General features: G+C 35.4%; 1 protein-coding gene across 1 annotated transcript in view; it reads right to left on the bottom strand.

Annotated features, from left to right (window-relative positions):
- LOC110597351 (tRNA (32-2'-O)-methyltransferase regulator THADA-like) overlaps positions 1–25,150 on the bottom strand; it is a gene marked incomplete at its 3' end in the record, with an annotated part of 48,313 nt that overhangs the window by 20,183 nt on the left and 2,980 nt on the right. The window contains 12 exon segments of the mRNA XM_078037295.1: positions 2,300–2,433; positions 2,713–2,848; positions 6,148–6,306; positions 6,309–6,357; positions 9,391–9,542; positions 14,300–14,423; positions 18,228–18,350; positions 19,127–19,282; positions 20,114–20,329; positions 22,111–22,187; positions 22,428–22,460; positions 22,575–22,723. Of these exon segments, the coding sequence (XP_077893421.1) occupies positions 2,300–2,433; positions 2,713–2,848; positions 6,148–6,306; positions 6,309–6,357; positions 9,391–9,542; positions 14,300–14,423; positions 18,228–18,350; positions 19,127–19,282; positions 20,114–20,329; positions 22,111–22,187; positions 22,428–22,460; positions 22,575–22,723 (1,508 nt within the window).

Raw genomic sequence — 25,150 nt, 5'->3', positions numbered from 1 at the left:
GCAGGGGTGCAGTGTTGGGGATTGAATCTGAGGCCTTGTGCATGCTAGGCAAATGCTCTACCACTGAGCCACATCCCCAGCCCCCTTTAAGTGTACTTTTAAAACATGGCAATTTGGGCTGAAGATATGATAAAAAATACAACCATAACCATCCACAGAACAAAGGCTGCCATTTCATTTACATTGCTTCTGTGTTGTCTTAAGAATCTCAAACACTGGGCTTAGGTTGTAGCTCAGCAGTAGAGCACTTGCCTAGCATGCAAGAGGTGCTGGGTTCAATCCTCAGCAAAATAAAGGTAAGGTGTGCTGGGGTGTGGCTCAGTGGTAAAGCACTTGCCTGCCCTGTGTGAGGCACTGGGTTCCATCCTCAGCACCACATAAAAGTAAATAAACAAAATAAAGATACTGTGTCCATGTACAACTAAAAATATTTTTTAAATAATTAAATAAATAAAGGTTAAAAAAAAGTATCTCAAACATGATGCTTATTATGTGAAAGAAGTCCAATAAATTTCAATTAATTTTAAGAGTTTGTTTCCCTATCTGCAATATAATTAAAAAATATAAATGTTAAAAATTCTTTAAAATCAACAACCAAACAGTCTTTCATAAAAATATCATGAAGACTCCATATTTGGCTTTAAATACATCATATAATATACTGCTTTCTCAGTGAGGTTTACAGTCCTAGTATTTCATTAAATTTCATTTCTACTCAATGAGCAATCACTAGATTAGGAGTAAGCTCCATGAACGCAACACTTTGTACACTGCGGAGTACCAGTGCCTAGAACAGAAACTGGTTCATGGCCAAGTTCCAATAACATGGGCTGAATGAATAAATGAATGGCTAGGTAATAAGAAGTTAGCCAAGCTCTGACTTTTTTTTTTAATATACACATTTTAGTTGTTGATTAACCTTTATTTTATTTATCTATTTATTTATATGTGGTGCTGAGAATCCAACCCAGGACTTCACACATGTTAGGCAAGCACTCCACCACTGAGCCACAACCTCAGCCCCCAAGCTCTGTCTTTTTAAAAATACCAACAGGTAATCATGCAGAATAGATGAACAAATCAAAGAACAGGTATTAGCCATACATCTATTATTTATACTTATATTTTAGGTACTGTTGGAAATATAAAAATTCAAATTGCTATCATGAAAATACAACCAATGTGTTATGTTCATTTGTCTCTTCACTGAAATTTTGTCCCAAACAAACTTCAATAGCTATGAAAAAGTAACACTAGCCCAAAAGATACCATACAAAGATGAGGAAAAAATCAGAATAAAATTTCAAGAATCCTGTTTATTTATTCTATGGTTCTTGGGAGGTTTTTTTCCAAAAAATTCAGAATGCATGACAGATAACATGGGGAAGAAGGGGGAAAATAAAGACAATCAAAAGATGAGACAGAATTTTTAAAAAGTCTGTGAGCCAAAAATATTTTAAAACTCCCTACACAAAGAATTTTAGTATACCCTATAGGCTCTTTCTACAATAGGTAACTGAAATATTCAAGACCTTTGATCCAGAATAATCTGATATTTGCCTGATCCAAATATCAGCTATAAGACTACATGTTTTGGGCTGGGGCTATAGCTCAGTGGCAGAACACTTACCTAGCATGTGTGAGGCACTGGGTTCAATCCCCAGCACCACATAAAAATAAATAATTTTCAAAAGTTTAAAAAAAAAAGACTACTTTTTTCATGTACAAAGAAAGAAAGCTAAAACATTAACCTAAATAAATGTGTCTTAGCATCATGAACCAACACATTACCGAACTTATTATTATTTTTTTAAAAAGCCAACATTTTCCATGTAAAACACACTGCTCCAAGCCACTTTAAATATCATCCCAAGGTATTTCATTGTATGGACAGCATGTGTTCATAATATACTCAGACTCTTCCTAATAAAAGGCTCTCATCTGCATTACAAAATGCATTCACAAACTTTAACCTGAAATATGAATTTACTTCATTTTAAAGGTACACTTTTATGTTTGTGCACATCTTTAATAGCCAATCTTTTTGGACTTGTTCAAGTACCCATGCATATCACAGTAGGACCTCCCAGACACTAAGCTTGGCTCCTATCCTTTCAGTAATTGTTCATTCACTGATATATTCATAATCAATAAATATTTACTAGTTTTCTTCTTCTACAGGCCTTTCTTATTTTCTCAACTTAGCTTCTATATCTCTCCAAAGGTATGATTACCAAAGAAGAGAGACAGATGATATAATAATCAAACAACAGCACTATAGCTCTCTTTGTCTGCTGACCTGAATCAGTGTCCATGGGGATGAGGCCCTCAGGGGAGGAGCTCTGAATGACAGGAGACACCACAGCAGAAAGCCTGTAGGACATGGACAGGAGTTTCTCCACCAAAAGTCTCCACTCGCTCACCAACTGCAGGCTGCTGCAACAAGGACATTGGGGACACTTATATCAAAAGCAAAAAACAAATATTAATAATGGAAATTGATACATAAAAAGAGTTTAAAGAATGTGTTTCAAAATTGGGTAATATATGAAATACTTGAAACACAAAAAAGTATAAACAGATTTATAAGTCTAATTTTCTATTCTCTTTAAGGCAGCAGACTACATTCCATTCCCAGGACACACTGATAAGAGGTGAAAGCTGGGGCCTAAGTGTGCTTCTGAGAGGAGAGGCGGCTGTGGATGTTATTGCTTTAGTGGTAACTTCTGCGGGGCTCCTGTTATACAGTGAACTCACCCATACATTGGAAACGATGCCACTGCCTGAAGCAAGGAATTTTCAGCTTGAGCTACCTCTTCCTCAAGATTTTCCATCAAGCACTTGATAACTAGAAAAAGCAAGGAGAAAACAATACCCATTTTAAAACACATTTATAAATTTATGGATAGCAAAACAGTACCCATGAAAAACACTCAACTGAACTTCATACTTGAACCAGAAAGAGATTTTTCAAGGTTATCTGGCCCACTGCCCATTTCAAGTTAAAGATACTAGTTAAAGAACTGAGTGTCTTCCCTAATTGCCTGGATTCATTATGCATTCACTCTGAACCTCCTCTAGCTGGGGTATCAAAGCCCAGGTCCGTGTGGCATGTGCTAATTGGTCAAGAGATAACTTTTAATAACAGCTTTCATGACACATATTTCACACACTGTGCAATTCACACATTTAATGCATACAAGTCAATGGTTTTTAGTATAGTCAGAGATATAGGCATATACCACATTCTAGAACATTTTTTTATCCACTCAAAGACCTTTACCTATTTGCAGTTTCTTCCTCTCTGCACCTCTATTCTTCCTCTTCCCTCAGCAATCATAACCTACCTTTTGTTCCTATAGATTTTGCTATTCTGGACATACCACATAAGTGGAATTACACAATAAAAGGTCTTCCGTAATTGGCATCTTTCACTTAGCATAACATTTTCCATGTTCACGCTGCCACATATACAGATGCTTCATTCTTTATTTCATATGGATGCATAATAGTTCACTGTATGGCCATACATTTTTATTTATCCATTTATCAGTTGATAGACATGTGAATTATTTCTACTTTTTGGCTACTATAAATAATTCTGCTATGAACATTCCTGTACAATTTTTATTTGGGCATGTTTTCATTTCTCTAGGTAAATGTCTGTTAAGGAATAAAGGTTTGTGTCCCTACTCCTAACCCCCAACATACATATGGTATTTCTACTTTTATTTTAGGTACTATGGGAAATATGAAGACTTAGATTGCTATCATGATGATTCAACCAAGTGTGTTATGCTCATTTGTTGCTTCTCTGAAACCGGACAATAGATTAATAAATTGTGATAAATCTGTATAACATATACAATGCTTTCAAAATTATGTGAAACCAAATTTATGACAATACATTGGTGGTAAATTAAAAAAGAAAACAAAATGAAAGATTAAGTAGAATAAAGAAGAGGCTTCTTCTTTTTCTTTTCTTTCTTTTTTTTTAGGAGATGGATGTCTCCCTGTGTTGCTCAAGACAGGGATCCTCTTGCCTCAGCCTCCAGAGAAGCTGGGATCCCAGGTATGGGCCACTGCATCCAGCTAAAAAACTGAGGAGTTGTTTTCTTGTTTGTTTTGGGAGGATTTTTACTATTGTTATTTTGTTTTGTTTTGTTATTCTGAGATCAAACCTGGCCTTAGGCAGGCTAAGCACATTCTCTACCACTGAGCTCTACCTCTACCCCTCTTCTACTTCTTAAGCTGTCGTCACCTAACTAGTGAACAAAATTTCTGAAGCTTTTCTATTTCTGTTACTTAAACCTTATTTACTCAAGTGTTATTTGCATGTCTGAAATGAAGTTCTAAAATATCTTAGGCTGGGGTTATGGCTCAGCGGTAGAGCACATGCCTAGCACATGCAGGGCCCTGGGTTCGATTCTCAGCACCACATAAAAATAAGTAAAAGAAAACAAAATAAAGGTATTGTGTCCAACAACAACTAAAAAATAAATATTTTAAATAATAAAAAAAATAAAAATTAAAATATCTTAAAAGGCTTTCTGTGACTCATGCACTCCCCAGCACACCCCAATTGCAGTCCTCTTCCAGGGTCTCCTTTTGAACCTAGCCCTGAAGCAACTAAAGTGGGCAAATGTCGTCTTCTATGATTCTGTCATCTCTCTGGAGACTTAAAGGCCACATTCCCACCAGAACTACCTATACCTCCTACTTTTCTCCCACTACAGGTTTCATCATGGCCTTTTTTATCATCTTGAGAAAAATAATTTGCAACTTTCTTTCTATTTCTGACCTATATCTGAGTTGCAAAAATTTGTATCTAGCCAGGCACTGTGGCCCATGCCTATAATCCCAGCAGCTCAGCAGGCCGAGACAGGAGGGATGGTGAGCTCAAACCCAGCCTCAGCAACTCAGTAAAGATCCTGTCTCTAATGAAATATAAAAGGGGACTCAGTGGTTAAAGTGCTTAACCTGGTTCAATCCCTGGTACTAAAATATATATATTTGTATCTATTCATATACCCACTACAATTCCAAAATAAATATTTACTAGCATAAAATTAAGACTATGAATCCCAAACAAATATTTGCTGAAAACCACTAAACCTAACCCATTTCTGAGCCAAGATTTTAGAACAGGCTATATAAAAATAAAAAAGGGAAGGGAGCATGACAGTCAATCAGAACATAAACTCCAACAGATAAGGGAACTCTGCTCTGTATAGAAATAATGAAGTTGATCTGTCTATAATGTGGTAAAATTTCTGCAGAATAAAAGAGTAGACATTCGATAGAGAAACAGGTCCTCTTTTAAAAAGTACTTTATTAGGGCTGGGGTTGTGGCTCAGAGACAAAGTGCAAAACAAAAAGAAAGACAGGAAGAGCAGGGGCTTGAGCTAGGTGGAGGCTAGGGCTGAGGCCAGAGTCCGAGCAGAACACTTAGGAGAGAATAGTTGCTAACCTCAAGTACTCTTCATTATAGAAATAATGAAGCTGATCTTTCTAAATGTGGTAAAATTTCTGCAGAATAAAAGAGCAGACATTCTATAGAGAAACAGGTCTTCTTTTAAAAAGTACTTTATTAGGGCTGGGGTTGTGGCTCAGAGGCAGAGTGCTTGCCTAGCATGTGTGAGGCACTGGGTTCGATTCTCAGCACTGCATATATATAAATGAATAAAATAAAGGTTCATCAACATGTAAAAAATATTTTTTTAAAAAGTACTTTATTAATGGACATTTGTATATCAATTTATTTAACAAAAATTCTCTGTTTAGAAACAAATATTATAGCTGAGTTCACTGTTTATTCACAAAAAAAGGAACTGCAGGCATTTATATGCTGGTAAACTCTTAAATAAAAAAAAACCACAAGTAAAGCTGGAGTTGTGGCTCAGAGGCAGAGCACTTGCCTAGTATGCGTGAGGCACTGGGTTCGAGCCTTAGCACTACATAAAAATAAAATAAAGGTATTGTGTCCACCTACATCTAAAAAATAAATGTTTAAAAAATAATAAAAAAATAACATGAGTAAATGTTTAACCATGAGAGAATCTAACCAATGAATGGTGAGAGAATAAGATAATGGTTTTGATTAACAACAACAAAAAAGGAGCAAAAGGTCATTTCCTCAATACAAACCCATCAGTGTGTTCCTTTCCACCACGGCAGCAGATTTTTCTCCATCACCACATGGGTCCTGCTGGGGTGTAGCCACAGAAAGGGACCAGGGCAGAGCATCCTGATAGATTAAAAATCTCAGCAGGTAGGAGGCTGTTACGCAGTCATAGGGTTTTGTCTTGTGCTGAGCTCCAGAGCTGCCTGGAAAAAGCCTTGCAGTTTCTCAGAATCCTAGAATGAAGTACAGTCTCAGTCACTGCCATGGAAGAGTTCCAAGATTTGATGGAATAACACATAATAAAAACCACAGCCTACCATATAACTAACTCAGTATGAAGATTAATTTATTTTCTTCCTGAATATGTTAGTTTTTTATAGCAATTGATGATAATTATTATTAGTTCAGAGATGAAGATGCTTAAAATGCTTGCAATTGGAAAATTCAACACTATAAGTTATCATTTATTCATTTATTTATTTATTTAGGTACAAGGGATTGAAATCAAAGGCACTCAACCACTGAGGCACATGCCCAGCCCTATTTTGTATTTTATTTAGAGACAGGGTCTCATTGAGTTGGTTCGCACCTCACTTTTGCTGAGGCTGGCTTTGAACTTGTGATCCTCCTGCCTCAGCCTTTTGAGCAGCTAGAATTACAAGCGTGTGCCACCACGCCCAGCAGCTATCATTTTTTTAAAACTGAAGTCTTTCTTCAGCAAATGTGTACTTTTTCCTATAGAAATTCACTATGGCTACAGTCAAATCACCTTTGTTGTTTCTATAGAATGTAATCTTTTTCCTCACAGTTTATGTTTTACCTGGCCAAATTATATGTCTGCCCTTCTTCTCCATCCCCTTTCCCATACAGGTAGTTCAATGCAGAAAATTACAAAGCTACGGGGAGGTTATTCATTGTGAAATTCCACAAGTGGGAAATGAAGTAATCAGATCAGCCTCACAAATCTGCATCTGAGCTCCCACACCTAGATCTCCTATAAATATCTACTCACATAGTCTAAAGAAGCCAGAACAAAGAATGGTTCACTGTAATAGTCATGGAAGGCCCTGGATGGACAACAGGAGTCATGGGTCCCAGTTCTAATTCAACAGCTGAAAGGCCATGTGCTCACCACACTGGAAATCAGGGGTTGAATTCTCAATACTATACTGATTCTACTAGGATTATTCCATAATTGTCTAGTACATGGGGAAATATTTTAGAACCTCAATTTTTAGGCTTATTATAGATATTTAAAGATGTCTTATAATTTCAAAATAGTAGATATCTAATGTGCTGATTTGATTATCAGTTTAAGTTCTTTGTCATTTGATATGTTTAATTTTCTATGACCTAAACTTAAAAAATAGTGGCCATCCAGGTGTAGTAGTGCACACCTGTAATTCTAGAAACTCAGGAAGCTGAGGCAGGAGGAGCACAGGTTTGAAGCCAGCCTGGGCAACTCAATAAAACCCTGTCTCTGAATAAATAAAAGGGCTAGGGATTAGCTCAATGGTGGAGCACCCTTGGGTTCAGTCACCAGTACTTCCTAAAAAAACCAACTCAAATTTAAATATATATAAAAAGTAACAATTAAGCACCTAAAACATTTTGACAACTGATAGTATCCTTGAATAGTATTATTAGGCAATTAGTTTAAAAAAATGAATAAATAGACTTTGAAATCTAAATATCTTTGCTCTACCATCTTAGATCCATCAAAATACAACATGAAGACCTAAGCTCCACAGAAAGAAGGGCAGTAAACCAAGTGAGTGGTAAAGACATATTTAGAAAGATATGTCATCACAAATATGTATTAAATATAGGGTACTTAGTTAACATTTTTAAAAATCTTGAACACCTATTCAAATGACCAGTTTACCAACAGGCAAGCCAGACCAGAGAGAATAAGCAAAAGCCTTCAGCAAGCCACATGTGGCACCAAATTTTCTGAAGTTTACATTAGTGTCTTTATAACCAAGTGTGTTTTTACCAAATTAGAGATGTAGAGGCTCCCTAAAGCCCTGCATAGCTTATCTAAGAATCAGGTCTTTTACATATGTGCTACAATATACCTTCTTCACTCCAAAAACTCTCAAATTTTTTGCCAGAAAGGAAGCATAGCCTTATATGTGATACAAAGCTACAAGTAATGAATGGTAAGGGAATAGGAGCTAAGGGAGGAAGAGTCTCTTATATTAAAACTCTATTGGGTACAAGAGTTAGCAAACTAAGCACCAAAGAACCTTCTATTCACCAGGGCACCTGGAAGATCACAGGCACAGGTAGACACTAGAGATAAATTCCCAATTTGGATCCAAATCAGAAAAGATACCCTGAGATCTTACAATGCCATAAAAGCCACAGAAACAAACACTGTGCTTTCTGGTATGTGCTCCTACACAATACCACTACACCTACAAGCTGGCAAGCCCTAAATACAGCTTAAGGCCCTGACCATGCAGAGCTCAGCAGCAGGCAACCTTGATCTCTACAGTACTCTAACAGAGAGCTATAGCAAAACTCTAGAGCCAGTACTCTTCTGATAACCCCAACAGACAGCCCCAGAATACACCTCAAGTACAAAGTGAAAAGCGTAGTGAGGGGATTCCTGCAGACCCACCCCATGCTGTACCTTCACTGCCTTCACTCTGAAGCCCATATTTGGCTCCTACTCCAAGACAGGAAGAGCAGGGGCTTGAGCTAGGCAGAGGCTAGGGCTGAGGCCAGAGTCAGAGCAGAACACTTGGGAGAGAATAGTTGCTAACCTCAAATACTCTTTTTGAGTTTCAGTCTCTGTTTAGCTATTGCTTATTGGAAGACCAGAAGCATGTTCTCTACCCTATGTACATTCAGCTTCCCAGGAACATGAAGATTAACTTAGAAAACTCAAGTTACTGTCAGTGATATGTTTTGATCAAATATTACGTGGCCATGTGAACTGGGGAGACTATCGTTAACTGAAATCTACTAGTAATCTTATAAATAATAAAACCTACTGCTTCCTATGGTACTCCTTTGAACAAAGCAATTTAAAAAGAAAAAGAAGAAGAAGAAACCAGGCTCACTGATTTGGACTTTCTCTTTTGCAATATTTCTACCCCACAATAAAAGAGACATTAATGACTGAAAGAAACAGTCAAAAGTCATAAGAGGACAGACACAAAGATTCAAGATAATTCTCAGACTGTGTTATCTATGCTAAAATAGTAGATTTTCATGCCTATATCATATTTACATTTCCATAGGAAAAGTCCAAATACCTGAAATTGTACAGCTGCTATTGATAATTTCATCAGAAGATCAAATGCTAAAGTTTTCACGTCTTCGAAAGTACTGGTAAAACATTCTATTAGTATTTGGAAATGATCAACATCAATATCATGGCTCAGCTGATACACTCTTTGGCCTCTACCTGAAAAAAAATGTTAAAATGAATTTAAAATTTAAATTTAAAATTTTTTAAAAAAGTTAAAATGAATTTAAGAAAAAGGAAAACAACCTTCTGAAGTTATCGAATTTATAGAAAATTAGTTCAAAAATCCACACTTCATACTTCACTCACGATACTACTTTATTTCATACTTTGCCACACTAGCATAAAAACACTTTTCCATTAATTCATTTCTTCATATGACAAAATTAAAAAAATTGGTTTTCCAAATAGGAAATAAGCTTTATAAGGAAATTTAAAACAATTTCATTGTTTTTCAAAAGGTATCCTATAAAAGATTTCTAAGTAATTTTTAAAAAATAAATAAAACCAAATAAATTTAGGAACATATCTTTTGAAAAATCTTCATAAAACTTCTTGATCTAGTATGCCACAATGAAATCCTTCATTCTGTATAAATAATATGCAGCAATAAAACATTTTTTAATTTTTTAAAAACTTGACCTAGAATCCAAAGTCCTACTGTATTTTAGAATGAAATGATACAGAATAATGTTATTTTTATGTTTATCTTTATTTGAGGTTTATTTTAATAGGGCATATTCTTACATCTTATTATTTTTATATTCACCCCCAATATTCCTGGGATAAATTCCACTTGGTCATAGTATACAATATTTTTAACACACTGTTGTGTTTAGTAGTGTTTTGCTGAGAATTTTCCTTCTGTATTCACAGGGATATTGGTCTGCAGTTTTCTTTCAGTATCTTTGTTCAGCTTTGGTATCAGGGTAAGGAGAGCCTCACAGAATGAGTTAGGAGGTGATCACTCTCTAATTTTGTGAGAGGTTAGTTGGGACTGGTGTTATAAATGTTTGGTAGAATTCACCAGGGAAGCCTCTTGGCTTGGACTTTTCTTTGCTGGCAGGCTTCTTCTTCTTGTTGTTGTTCTTTTTAGTTACACATGACAGTAGCGTGTATTTTGACATATCATACATACATGGAGTATATCTTCCCATTCTTGTGGTTGTACATGATGTGGTGTTATTCTAGTCATGGGTTGGTAGGCTTCTGATTAACTATTTCAATCTCTTGTCATAGGTTTGTTCAAATTACTATTTCTTCCTAAGTCAGAATTTTTTATGTTTCTAGTGACCTACTCATTCCAGGAGATTGTTCATTGTATTGACTTATTATCCTTTAATTGCTGTAAGTGTAGAAATGATCCTACTTTCTTTTTCTTTTTTCTTTTTTTTTTTTTGTGGTGCTGGGGATTGAGCACAGGGCTTTGTGTATACAAGGCAAGCACTCTACTAACTGAGCTATATCCCCAGTCCGAAATGTCTCTACTTTCATTGCTGATTTTAGTTATTTGCAACTTTTTTTGAGGCATTAGTTAGGTTACTGACTTGAGACCTTTCTTACTTTTTAATGTAGGAATTTACAGGTACATATTTCCTTATGAGCATGGCTTTTGCTATATTCCATAAGTTTGGGTATGTCATGTTTTTGCTTTCATTGATTTCAAGGTATTTTCTAACTTGCTTCATGATTTTTTTTTTTCTTTGACCAACTGGGTAAGAGACATTCAAATCTGAAGTTTTCTCTTACACTACTGTATGAAAGTGCTAGCATTCCCCACTGTCCCTGGCACCCTCTATCTCCCACTTGTCTTCCTAAAATTTTTTTTCATAGAACTCATCACCATCTGAATTTCTACATATTGTTAACTACTGTCTGTCTCACTTCACTAACATACAAACTCCAAAAAAGGAAACACTTGCTTTCATACACTCCATTATCCTTAGCTGTTTGACATATAATAAGCAGTAAATTAATACTTCCAGAACAAATCCTCTTAATCTAATTGTAGAATTCAATTTCTCACCTTGAATACTGTGACATTTAATTCTACTTAATGCATGCGGACTATTCTTCATGGTCTAGAATACAATTGAGGAAAGGCAGAAATCATTTTGACTATTACCAAATCATAGTTCTTCTATAAAATAATGTAAAATCCCCACATTAAAGCTCTTATGATGAAGATGAATGATGAATTTGCATTTTGCATCCTATATTTCAAAGGCATGGCTCTTCAGCCTTCTTTAAAAGTTATGGATATAGTATGGCTTGCTACATTTTCATTATCCCCACGTTGTTTAATTAATATAAGTACTTATGACATCAGAAACAGCCTAGTTTTATATATATATATATATATATATATATATATATATATATTATATAATAAGATACATATAGGGCTGGGGTTGTAGATCAGTGGTAGAGTGCTTGCCTTGCACTTGCAAGGCACTGGATTCAATCCTCAGCACCACATAAAAATAAATAAAGGTATTGTGTCCATCTACAACTAAAAAAAATATTTTTTTAAAAAATAAGATACATATAGATATAAAATAAAGTTTCCATATAAGAAACTTTCCATCTTCCATTAGGAAGATGACTTAAGTTGTTCATTTTCAAAGTATACTTAAATATATTAAATCTTTCTCCTGACAGAAAAATACATATCTAATACAGTCTAGTATTTTCCCCATACACTTAGATTTAGTATAAATACATGAAACATGCAAAAAAATATTTTGTTGAATGTGTAAAGTAATTGATCACTCTCAGATAAACCTGAAATTCAGTTGTAGCACCGCTGAAATTCCTGAACTAATGGTTACTCTGGTATTCACTTTCTGTGGATATTGTAACAAACTTAGTAGTTTAAAAACAACAGAAATCCATTCTCATAGGAGCCAGAAGTCCAAAGCCAAAGAGTCAACAGGGCTGCGCTCAATCCACAGGTTCTAAAGGAGCCTCCTCTAGCTTGTGGTAGCTGCCTGCATTCTATGGTTGGTAGCTACCTCACCATAACCTCCACCTCCACTGTCACCCTGTCTGCTCTTCAGTGTGCCATATCTTTCTCTAAATCTTTCTTAAGAGAAAACTTTTGATGGCATGTGCAGCCCACCCAGATAATAAATTATCACAATATCCTTAACTTAATCACATCTGTGCAAAAGCCCCTTTTCCATGTAAGGTTCACATTCACGGGTTTTAAGGATTTGACATAGATGCTTTGGGGGATCTTTTCTAAGCCTATCATCCCTACCTAAGTGAGGTGTTTATCCCTGTGAATAATGAGATGAGCCAATTTCACATTATCTCCTGCTAGGATGCCCTGAGAACATTGTATCAACTTAATATTCCTGCCCAAAATGCATAACTTGAATCAAAACATCAGGAAACAATGAGACAACACTCACCTAAGACATGATCTTCCAATATGTCAATGGCATTAGATAAGAAACTTTACAGATCAGAGGAAGGTAAAGAGAAGCTTAAGACTAAAACGCAATGTGTGAGCTAGGGCTGCTTCCCAGATCATGGGAAAATTGTTTTTCCTATAATAGACCATTTGTTGAGACAACTGGCAAAACTTGAACATGGAGTACATATTAGATAATAGCACTTATCAACATTAAATTTCCTGAATTTGATAATTATGTGATGGTTATAAAAGTAATAAGAGATAACAGATAAAGTAAATATGATAAAATATTAAAAACAAATAAATTTAGGGTAGAAGGTACATGGCTATTCATTAAACTACTACTAAAACTTTGCTGCTGGGATGATTTTTTAAATAAAAACTGAAAATTTATGACCTTCAAATGAAGCAAACATGTATTAACAGCAAATAACTCACATTCCCATTTAAAAAAAATACTTTACCTAATAATTTTTTAGAAAAAGAGAAAAAAAAAACAGATACAATGTGACATTCTCCAGTCTTCTGGCCATTTGCTGCTAAAGAGCAGCTGAGAAGGGTATTTTCCTACTTGACCAGAGTCAAGGAAAGCTCAGAGAAAACAAGAAATCCACATTAAGCCGGGCGTGTGGCACATGCCTATAATCCTAGCAACTTGGAACCCTGAGGCAGGAGGATTACAAGTTCATAGCCAGCCTCAGCAACTTAGCAAAGCCCTAAAAAACTGAGGAAGACCCTGCCTCTAAATAAAATATAAAAGGTAGGTGGGGATGTGGCTCAGTGGTCAAGCACCCATGGGTTCAATTTCCGGTACCAAAAAAAAAATAATAATAAAAAAGAAAAGAAACCCATATTAAATTATACATTACACTCATGTACAGGGACAAAGAATCATTTCTTGTCAAAAAGGAAATAAAATGATTCAAAGAGGGAAGCTAAGTGCTTATCCTTTTGAGTACCCCACAGAAGGAAAACAGAATATCACTAAACCAGAATGCCTGGCAATGACATCCTCATAATGTCTTTCCAAAACCAGATTGAGGCATATGAAACAGATAGCATATAGGGGAAACCACATTTTAACCACAAAGACTCACTAAGGAATATTGAATACAAAAGGAAGATTATTATTCTAATTTTTAAAACAGAAAGAACAATGTGAGGCCACAGGTTCAATTACCAATACTGAGGTGGGAGGGTGGGAGGAACAGATTGGGGCCCTTTCTTAAAAAAAATGAGGGAGGTAAAACACTTCCCTCTTCTCATAATAAGCACAAAAAATTGTAGTGTGGAGTTGGCAAATAATGATCAATGGAAAGGAGACATAGTTTCTTTCCCTTCTGTCCTTTACTGGCAAATTTGATCTTATACATGTAAGAACAATATAGTACAAAGGAATCTAAAGACAAGACAATAAACTGAAACTTTAAGAAAAAAATGTTGAAAAGTATGGGTCTTAAAAGAAAACCTTTCCCAAACATAACTGAAAACTTACCTTCTGAGACAGGAAAAACTTCAGCTATTGAACCTAAAATGGATAAAGCTGAAAATCTACTTGAGTAGGATGATCCAGGAAATAATGCTTCAAAAAGACTGTTGCAAATGGATGACATGAAATTCTAAAAAAAAAATTTACAGTAAGCATAACTGAGTTCACTCACAATAGGTTATCTTTAAAGTATCACCTTCAAGAATGGGTGTTTCTTTCATTTTTAATTAAAATATTTCTAAAACTAATACTGGTTGTTCACGTCTCTAAATAATTCAGCTTGGCATAGACTATGATTTGGATACAGCTTGTCACCCAAAGGTTCATGTGCTTCAAGCAAAGCCCCCAATGTGGTGATGTTGAGATGGCAGTACCCTCAAGAGGCAAGGCCTACTCAGGGCTCCACCCTACTGAATGGATTAAAGCTCTCTCCCAAGAATGTCAAGTCTTATAGGACTAAATTAGTTTCTATGAGAATGAGTTTGTTATATACAAATTCAACTTTCCTGGCTTGCTCTCTTGCTTTCACTCTTTCACACACGTGTTGCTTCTACTCTGTGCAAGCTTTCTGCCATATTGTGACACAGCCAAAGAGTCCTTGCCGGATGTCATTACTGTGATGTTTGAACCTTCTAGCTACCAAACTCTTTTCTTTCTCAAGTATCCAGCCACAAGTAGTATGTTATAGCAAAACAAAACAGACTGAGACAATACCTATGATCATCAGCTATAATATGATTTAATGAACCTATCTTAGCAGAGTCAACAAGAAATACAATTCCTATTATAGCTCAGACAAGTAAAAACATATTTTTTGGTGAAAGCAAGATCTATTGTCTGATTTGTGACAGAGCTGTATGAATATTGATTTTCCTAACCAGAGGCATTCAGGTGTCGAAGGTATGAATACTTTTTAATGTTTTAAAATAAACAAAGAAATACCCAATATAGACTACTTGATAAGTTTGGCTATAATATAATTCATTCAAAGATCCAACTATTCCATTGTCTTCTTCTGCCTGGCCCTTTGAGACTCCTGCTCTACTATTCTGTTTATATAAATGATTAAAAATGAAAGCTTATAATAAAATGCAATTTTGAAAAAGCAAAGTGGAATATACTTAGTCCAGGATAAACTCTTTTTCTCTAATTAAAATAATAATGATAATAGTTTCTACATAAGATAAAGAGAAAAATTATAAAGAATGACTATGAGTCTCAAGCATCCTGTTACTATGGCACCCTAATCAGCACACAGGCAGCCCTGGTTCCAAATGGCTCAAGACAAGAGTCAAGAATGAAAAAATCCCTGCATTTTTCTGGTGGGCATACAGCCTCAAGAATTTATCCTTTAAGCCCTCACGAGCCCTGTTTACTCGCCTATTAATGATTCTGGGCTTCAAAGGAGTAGGGTGTTTACCAAAAAATATCCTAGTTAAATTAACTTTAAGTAATACAGCCTTCACATTAAAGAACCGCAAACTTGTCTTTTAAGAGTTATCTTACCCTAAATGTATTGTCATTTACATTCTTAGATACAGTTCTTTCCCTCAATCATACTGTAACCATAATGAAGACAGAGACCACATATATACACTAGGATCCCTAGTCCTGAGCACAGCATCCTACATTTCAGGTGGAGCTCAATATATGCCCTAGTCTCTTTTAATGCTTCCAAGTGAGGCTTCCAAACACCTTGGCCTTCCATGGAAAACTCTCTACACTCAACTTGATTTTATAAACTCTTTCCCCATTACTCAACTCCTCCATTCCTCCAAATCTTAAGTCATTTACACCAGAGAATTCACCATTCCCCAAGTTCTCCCTCTTTTTTCACCGCCATACATTCACTTAAGCTATTCTCATGGAAAAAAATACTGAGATGTTTCAGTCAAAAGCAGATCCGAGGGGCTGGGGTTGTGGCTCAGTGGTAGAGTGCTTGCCCAGCATGCACGAGGCATTGGGTTCAATCCTCAGCACCACATAAGTGTTAAATAATGATATTGTTTCCACCTAAAACTTAAGAATAAATATATTTTTTTAAAAAAAGCAGATCTGGTTTGGGCCCTAGCTCTACTCACTCACTGGTTGAGGGATGTTGGGCAGGTTACTGAACTTCACTGAGTTTCAGTTTTCTCACTTCTTAAATGGGGATAATGCTTACCCCACAGTCTTTTTATTAAAGATGAAATGAGAAAATGGATATAAAGCATTTTATAAAAATAAAAGTACTCTAGGGCTGGAGTTGTAGCTCAGTGGTAAAGTGCTTGCCTGGCACGTGTGAGGCACTAGGTTCAATTCTCAGCACTGCACATAAATAAATAAATATAAAGGTCCATCAACATTGAAAATATATTTAAAATTTTGTTATTAATACTAATTATTAAGGTATAAAATCATCTCCATTAGCCTAGAAGGCATTTTTTCAACTAATAGCTTCCTGTCCTCCCCAGCACTTTGTGTACAACAGCCATTTTTATGAGGATGATGACAACATAGTGCCATTGCCACAGCCTCTAGAAGCAACAGGAGACTACCAGTCAGGAGAAAAGATCATAACCACAAGATTGACTCAGATTAAGTCTCTAAGAACCAATGTTCAGAAAATACATATCCTTAAGCTCAAACCAAAAAACCATGAATACATTAAATTTCAGAACCTCAATCCAAAAAACAAGTTGTATGTTTTACATACTTGAGATTTCACAAATGTCATTTTAACCCTTGTGGAAAGAAGCAAAAGAGATGTGTTTTCTTTAAATCTAGCAGTTCTGAGAAGCTAACCAAAAACTGTCACACACACGGTAGGGCTCCACATATACTCTAAGTAATTTTTAATGACTCCCACTGAGGCTTTTTAGAGTGATTTATAGTTTATAAAGGGCTTTCTCACTTAGTCCTCAAAGCCAACCTTTTCAGAGGAGTTACTAATCCCAATTACAGTGGAAGAGACTCAAGGCACTCAGCTAGTAACAGCAGAAGTGGGACTCATCTTACATCCTTAATGTTCAGGCTATGATTTTCTAATCTTTACTGTTGGGATTGTAAGATGATGAAGCTGATTTCAGCCTTTATATGAGAAAAGCCTTCATTGAATGGGATTTTATCTTTTAAATGTAAAATTAAAAACCAAGACCATCCATACTAATCCTTAGAGTAGGTAGAGGGTATGCCATAGTTCAAATGTATCATTAATTTATTACACCTGTTCCTCTAAACAAACTAAAATGGAAACAGATGAGGTCTACCTTCTCTCCCACCACCATTGTTTTTTCTTATTATCTCTGTCTTTGATTTTAACCTTAGGAGAAAATAAAGGTCTGCTTCTGAAAGGCTAGATTTTCAGTAGAACAGAATATTCTGCTGAAAATAAATTGAAGATTGTTAAATTGAGCCCTGGTCCAGACCAGAGCTGTTGTACTTGGGACTCCATCCTTCCCATTAATGCTATGCCCTGAAGTAGCTCTACTCTCCAAGCTCACTTGAACAAATAGACACTACCTCCTTCCACTGCTGAACTATGGGAAAGGGGTCAGTAATGTCAAGCTACTGAATGTCATGTCAGCCTCAAGAGGAAGAAGGCTCAGCCACAGTAGCCTCCTACCCTGGGGAGGCCTGGAGAAGTCCAGAGCCAGCAATTACCTGCTTGTTAAAGTACTAATTTCACCTGGCCCACATAAGCTGTAAGGTGAGCCTTACTGAGGTGAGCCCATTAATGTCATCCTCTAGCAGTCCTCATGTGCAGCCTGGTCCCTGAGTCATGTGCTACCTTTCCTGGAGTACCAAAGCACCAGAAGAAATATGTAACACCCAGCTTGAAGGAAAAAGCACAGGAACACAATTCACCAAGAGAATTCCATTTGTTTCCCTCTAATGTTTATGTAAAATTATTTTAGGTTTCTTAAAACTCTAGATCTGGAAAGATATCACCTACCTTATACAATTGTAAGGAAACAGAAGGCTCTTCTTTGGCTAACTCATTCTCTGGTTCATGTTTGGATTTACTTTGCTGCAATTTGTAAAGTACTTGGGAACTTTCCTGTATCCTACAAAACAACTTTGGAGACAAAAAATAAAAATAAAAAGCATCTTTGAACTTCACATTAAACTAAACTGTCAGCCCTGGAAGGGAACATCTAAGGCAAACAGAGTACTGGTTTTTAAACTCTCAAAATCTACAGTATTTCTTTTTGACAAAAAATTAACATGTACATTTTAAAACCAAAGTCAGTATTAGTGCAACTAGAATACAGCCATTAAACCACAGTTCTTACATTTTCCTTTAAGTCAACATGAATCTAAAGACTATATACTCATTTCTATACCAATTCTTCACCCCATGGATGTGTTGTGTGATGAATTCAAATTCAATTATTCAAAAATGCCCATTTTGTGAGATGCTTAGAGAACTATAAAAATGCAAATGCTTCGCTCCTCCATTTACCAAAGTTTTTTTAAAACTACCTTACATTCCAAGAGCCCAAACACAAGATTTTTTTCTATCAAAAAAAGAGGACAAGGGGTTGGGGTTGTAGCTCAGTGGTATAGCACTTGCCTAGATGTGTGAGGCATTTAGTTTAATCCTCAGCACCACATAAAAGTAAATAAAAGGCTTAAAAAAAAACCTTCAGTTTTGCTACCCCAAAATGAACGGTCTTTTTACTCTAGATTTTAATACCACATGTAAGCTTTATAATATCACAGAGCAAGTCACAGAAGGACCAAGAAGAGGTACCCCAATCCCTTTATCATTCCCACACTCTCCCAAATCTGGGCTCTTCCTCAAAACAATATCCAGAGCAAAGTTCACCACTTTCTAATGCTCAATTCTACCTTTTTAAGAAGAGAACAAATCTGCTGCTGCACTCCTGGAGACTGGCTGTTAAGATTGTATGTGATAAAGAATTGAATCCACTCTGTTTCTTCTGTGGAAACAATTTCTGTGCTCTGATTACTTTCACAAAGCAAGCCTAATGTATCTATCCGTACCTAAAATACCAAGTAATGAAATGTTAATTTTTCATTGAGATAAGGAAAGCCTAAACCACTTGAAATGTCTAATTATTTGCACAGGCCATCAACAAAAATAAAACTAAATTTAACCATATGTAACTTGCAAAAATCCTGTAGCTCTTTTCTATTAATTTATCTTATTGTATGAATTGGAGATACATAAAAATCAACAATCTCCAGTTTTATTCCATGGCAATGCTCAGCTTCATACTTTCTGTCTCAGTGACCACTTTACCCTAGGACCACCTTACCTCACACTCACACTACTGTCATGCACTTCTAACTAGTCTCCTGGTTTGTTTTTGCTCTCACTCTGGAAACTCATCTCTGTTTCCATTAATGCCACTTTCTTGCTGAAGACAGAGTGGCTGTGGCTGAAAGACTTCATTTAACTGGTGATTGGGAAGTAATGAAGTCATCAGCCTGGCATTGGAGCTGTCTATAAAATAGACAAAACAGTCTCTTTCTGCCAGACAACATCCTTAATTCTCCTCCAGGTCTTGTCTATCTGTCGTTCTGCTCCAATATTTTACTTTTCTTATCAGCCACCTCTGATTAGTCTCTTCTGAGCCTCCTAGATAAGTCCTCATGCATAAGGCATATTTGAATCTATGTTATTTTCTCAGATTTCACAAGGCTTTCTTGTCTCTCAACTAGATAGCCGAGTACAAGGATGACACTTTTCACTTTCTGTTCATCCTCATTATAGACTCCCTAAAACAGTGCTATGCTCAATGTAGGAGCCTCTATATTGGGACTGAAAGAATCAGGGTCCTGTACAAATCCCCAGGTATTTTGTTTCCTTACTTGGCAGTGCTGATGAACTAAAACTTGCTTCACTCTTGCACTAGACACGAGGTTCTTCCAGGCATCAGTAGCAGACTGCAGATGTCCATGAGCTCTAGCTGTTCGCAAGCATGCCATCAAAGCTCCCAAAGCCCCTATGCTATCACAAGACCCTAAGGATGGAAGAGATTGTCCCAAAAGCACACTAACAAAGACTACGACAGTGTTATGCAATGACTACTGCAATTTTCAGTTGTTAATGTTAATGTTTCCAATTAAAGTTATGTTTTCAGAAATAAAAATAAAATTTTACATAAATTCTAACATGAATTAAAGTTCCTAAAGTAATCCTTATTTTTAAATTATTTAATTGCTCTTGAGTCAATAATTTCAAAGTAAGCATAATTTTCATACTGTTAACATAAAGAAATCGTAACTTTTTTGCTAATATTTTTACTTTTTCCTTGATACTTAGAAAGTGAACCAGGAAATAAGTCAGGGGAAAAAAGTGAAATACAATAACAAACTAGAACAATTTTCTGCCAAAAATAGGAAAAACCTTCAGTGACTAAAAGGTCATTGTGTCTTTAAAAGCAAACACTGACCTTCTTTGCACATTTCAGATTTACTGTTTCTCACTAATAAAGATAAAAGGAAAATCACAAAGAACCTATTGGTATCAGAGGTTAAGACACTGGCCATTACTAAGGGGACAGCAAGTTCTGGCGTACCTTGATATCAAAAGAAAGACAGCCTTGTTTCAGAACAGATTCAGAGGGTTTTTCTCAAAAAGGCAAGGAAAACTGTTGTTAAAAATTATAAACAAATGCACAAGGCCCTGGGTTTGATCCCCAGTATCAAAAAGGGAAAAAAAGCTTAGACCTAAAGGAAGCCAGGCACAGTGGCACACACCTAGGGTCCCAGCTATTTGGGAAGATTGAGGAAGCATGATGGCTTGAGCCTAGGAGATCAAGGCCAGCCTGAGCAACATGTGAGACCTTCCAAAAATTTTTTTAAATTACAAATAATGGCTTATTTTTATATGCAGAAATCAAAAGTCTTTAACTTTTAGTTGAAAATACTGTTTAAATTATGCAGGATATGCTGTTAGAGTATTATCATTTTAAGATTTGTATAATGAACCATGATCATCATTTTCCATATTATTTACTGAAATATGCTTTATTGCAGTATTTCCTTCAGTGTCTGAGTTTTGATGGAATATTTACCCCTATTTTAAAGGACTACAAATAGTTCTTTCTTTAGGTTATGACTCCAAATATTGTCTCTCTCCCAGAGACAAAAACTGCTTCTACCAATGTACCTGTCTTTCAACTTGCCTAAAACAATTTTTAATTACTGTCTCAATCACTTAAATAAGCAAATTATATAAAGCAAACATATTTTTATTCCAATAACAAGAAAAAACTTGGTAAAATAAATTAAAACCTTATAATTAAGGAAACTTATCCAGTTTCTGTAACTAGAATAACTCCTTAATTTGTACAAATGACTTAAGTCAAAAACTGCATTCAGCATTGTACAGCAATACTCATCTCAACCTAAAATAGCTTTCCTATAGTTCATAAAGTGATAATATTTAAATTGGAATATAGTCAACATCTGCCAAGGTGCCTATATTTAAGCATCATAATAAAAATAACTAAGACAAATAATTAAATATCAATGGGCTGGGGATGTGGCTCAAGTGGTAGCGCGCTCGCCTGTCATGCATGAGGCCCAGGTTCGATCCTCAGCACCACATACAAACAAAGATGTTGTGTCTGCCGAAAATTAAAAAATAAATATTAAAAATTCTCTCTCTCTCTCTCTCTCTCTCTCTCTCTCTCTCTCAAACAAAATAAATAAAATTTTTAAAAAATTAAATATCAAATTTCTATAGAATAAATTTAAATAATCAGGTCTAACATTAAGGGAAAAGGACACAATCTGAGAACTTTTGAAAATTTTCTTTGTACAGAGAAAATGTACAACTATAAGCATGCACGCATACACACCACAAGCATGTAAATACATAGCACTTGCCTATTTTCTTCTAGGATTTCAATTAAACTCTCCTGCAGGAAATGAAGTACTGAAACAAAAAGAATATAATGACAATACATAACTTAAAATTGGGAACTTTAACTTCAGTACAAGAACATATTTTAAATCGGTTTTCTAAAATATCATAATAGAGAAGCAAAGATTTTAAAAAGAGCATGATATACTTTAGTGATTTTTTCCTATTGCCAAAAAACTTAAAAGCACCAGTTCCAAAATGATACATAAGCAACAAAATACCCTAAGAACAAAATAAAATAATAGCACTTACCATTTTTAAGAAGATTATTAATACTTGCTTTACCTATGGGGGGGGAAATTAATATTAGTAAGGAATTTCACTAAACTTAACATCATTTAAAAATAATGACATGACAGGTTATTATCCAGAAAAAGTATTAGAAAAGTGCTGGCTTACCCAAATTAAAATTCTCCATACAGGAAGATATATTGTCAATTACTTTCCTATATGAGTATAGATCAGTAGTATTCAATTCTTCTTGAAGATGAGAAGTAAAACTGTGTACAGCCTCAGTTAGAAAAAATTTAGGTAGGCCATTTAGTGAGCTAGAAAAAGAATCAAATATTAAAAATCTAACACCTTCATACTGCCAATATGTGGGGAAGGAGGATAATCATCCAAATGTAGAAATACTGAACTAAACCCTCAAAGTATAGCCAGAAAATTACAACTTCATATCACCATCACTGGAATTCCCTGGTCTATCATTTCTCTTCTGGTTTCCCTGGCTCCATATTGCTTCTCTCACATCTCCTATACCATTCTCAACAGAAAAGCCAGAGTGATAATTCTAAAATGCCATGTGACAGTCCTTCCTCAGTATCCACAGGGATTTGGTTCCAAGATCCCACACAAATACCAAATGTGAGGATGCTCAAGTCTCTTATATAAAATGGCATAGTATTTACATACAATCTGTGTACATCCTCCCATATACTTACATCATCTCTAGATTACTTAAATACCCAATATAATGTATATGCTATGTAAATAGTTAGTATTCTGTATTATTTAGGAATGGTAACAAGGAAAATGTCTATCCATGTGTAGCACACAGCAATTTTTTGAATATTTTGATCTATGGTTGGATGAATGAAAAACCCACACATATGCAGAGCTGACCTGCCTAAAAGCCTTCAATAACTTCAAAACACATGCATACAAACACAGTTTTCAATTACCTTATACAATCTGCACCATCCACTATTAGCTCTCCAACCTCACCTCCTTGTTCACTTAGCTCTAGTTACATGGCCTTCTGACAACCCTGGCCTCTGACACCCTAACAGTCTTTACTCTTATTATTTCTTTCACCCAGAACATTCTTCTCTCAAATACCCAATAATCAAAAATCACCTTATCACATAGAGCAAAGTTATGTGAAATGGCCACTGTATTTTACACTGAAATTACTACCCCACCTTTGATGTTCTTTCCCCCATCCCTTAGCTCCCATGCCATCTAATATCCTATACATTGTTTATTTTGTCTATTGTCTATCTTCCCCTTGTAATACAACCCCATTCTAGATTATTTGATTCATTATATCTCCAATTCCTAGAATGTTCTTTAAAACATAGTAGGTAGTCAATAAAACTTTACTGAATGGATAAATTAAACTTATGTCAATTTTACCTCAATCTAAATCAAGGGGTTGGGGCTGGGGCTTATCGGTAGTGCGCTCACCTGGCATGTGTAAGGCACTGAGTTCAATTCTCAGCACCACATATAAATAAATAAAATAAAGGTCTATCAACAACTATATTTTTTAAAAAATCTAAATCAAAACCAATAGGCTTTTTTTATTGATTGAATAGCTTTTCTGGAAGAAATAATTCAAAAATTGGAATATTCTGAAAAAGAAAGTCAGTAGAGAGGTAACATACAATTACATAATTAAACCACCTTATACAACTACAATAAATAAGACTATGATGTGGTACATCAATGAACATGTCCAAGTCTAAAATCAATAAAACTCTTGTTTATGTAAGCATATATAACACAACAATGTAGCATCCCTAATACATGAGGAAAGACAAGACTATTCAAGAGTTTGGTGATTAGTGACTTTTATATGAAAAAGCAATCTAAGTTGAACCTCTACCTCACATTATACTCAGGACTTAATTCCAGAAGAATTTTAAAGCTAAACAAAAAAATAATAATAATTATAAGACAAGTAACTAATTCTCTAGTAATCTTGTATTAGAAGGCTGGGAATACAGGTCAGTAGAGAGTGCTTGCCTAGGATGATTCATCATCATCATCATCATCATCATCTTAGAGAAAACATATAAGTAAGGCATGAAGCTCCGGAATCTATACAAAGAAAAGTATTAATAATGCTTATAACAAAATATTTCTTTAATTTTCATTAAAAGATAACATGAAGAAAACTTAAAACAAGAAAAAGAAATATACATGGCATATAATCTACTCATAGTTCTTACAAATGAAAAAATTATGAGAAGATATACAAAAGTTATGTAATGATTAAAAAGACAAACTTTACACATTAAAAAATGTTCGTCTACATGAGCATCTGAGAAATGCAAATTATACAAGAGAGTATTTATCATCCTTAGATTTTAAAGATTTAAAGAATGATATTAACCAGTGCTAGAGAGCTATGAAGAAACAGGCACTCATTCACTGTTGATGGAAGTACAAACTGGCATAACTTTTTGGGAGTACAATTTAATAATAGCTATAAAAATTTCAACATGAATAACTTTTGGTCTTAAAAATTCAATTTCACATACATGATTATGAACAAGATTAAAAATATTAGCCAGGACAGTGGCACAAGCCTGTAATCCCAGAGACTTGGTAGGCTGAGGCAGGAGGATCATGAATTCAAAGCCAGCCTCAGCAACTGAGCAAGGCCCTAAGCAACTCAGACCACATTTCTAAATGAAATACAAAAAAGGCTGGTGATGTGGCTCAGTGGTTAAGCATCCCTGGGTTCA

This window comes from Ictidomys tridecemlineatus, unplaced genomic scaffold (assembly GCF_052094955.1).
Source record: "Ictidomys tridecemlineatus isolate mIctTri1 unplaced genomic scaffold, mIctTri1.hap1 Scaffold_721, whole genome shotgun sequence".
Taxonomy (NCBI): domain Eukaryota; kingdom Metazoa; phylum Chordata; class Mammalia; order Rodentia; family Sciuridae; genus Ictidomys; species Ictidomys tridecemlineatus.
Note: the sequence above shows the minus strand (reverse complement) of the source record. Positions and strands in the feature narration are given on the sequence as shown.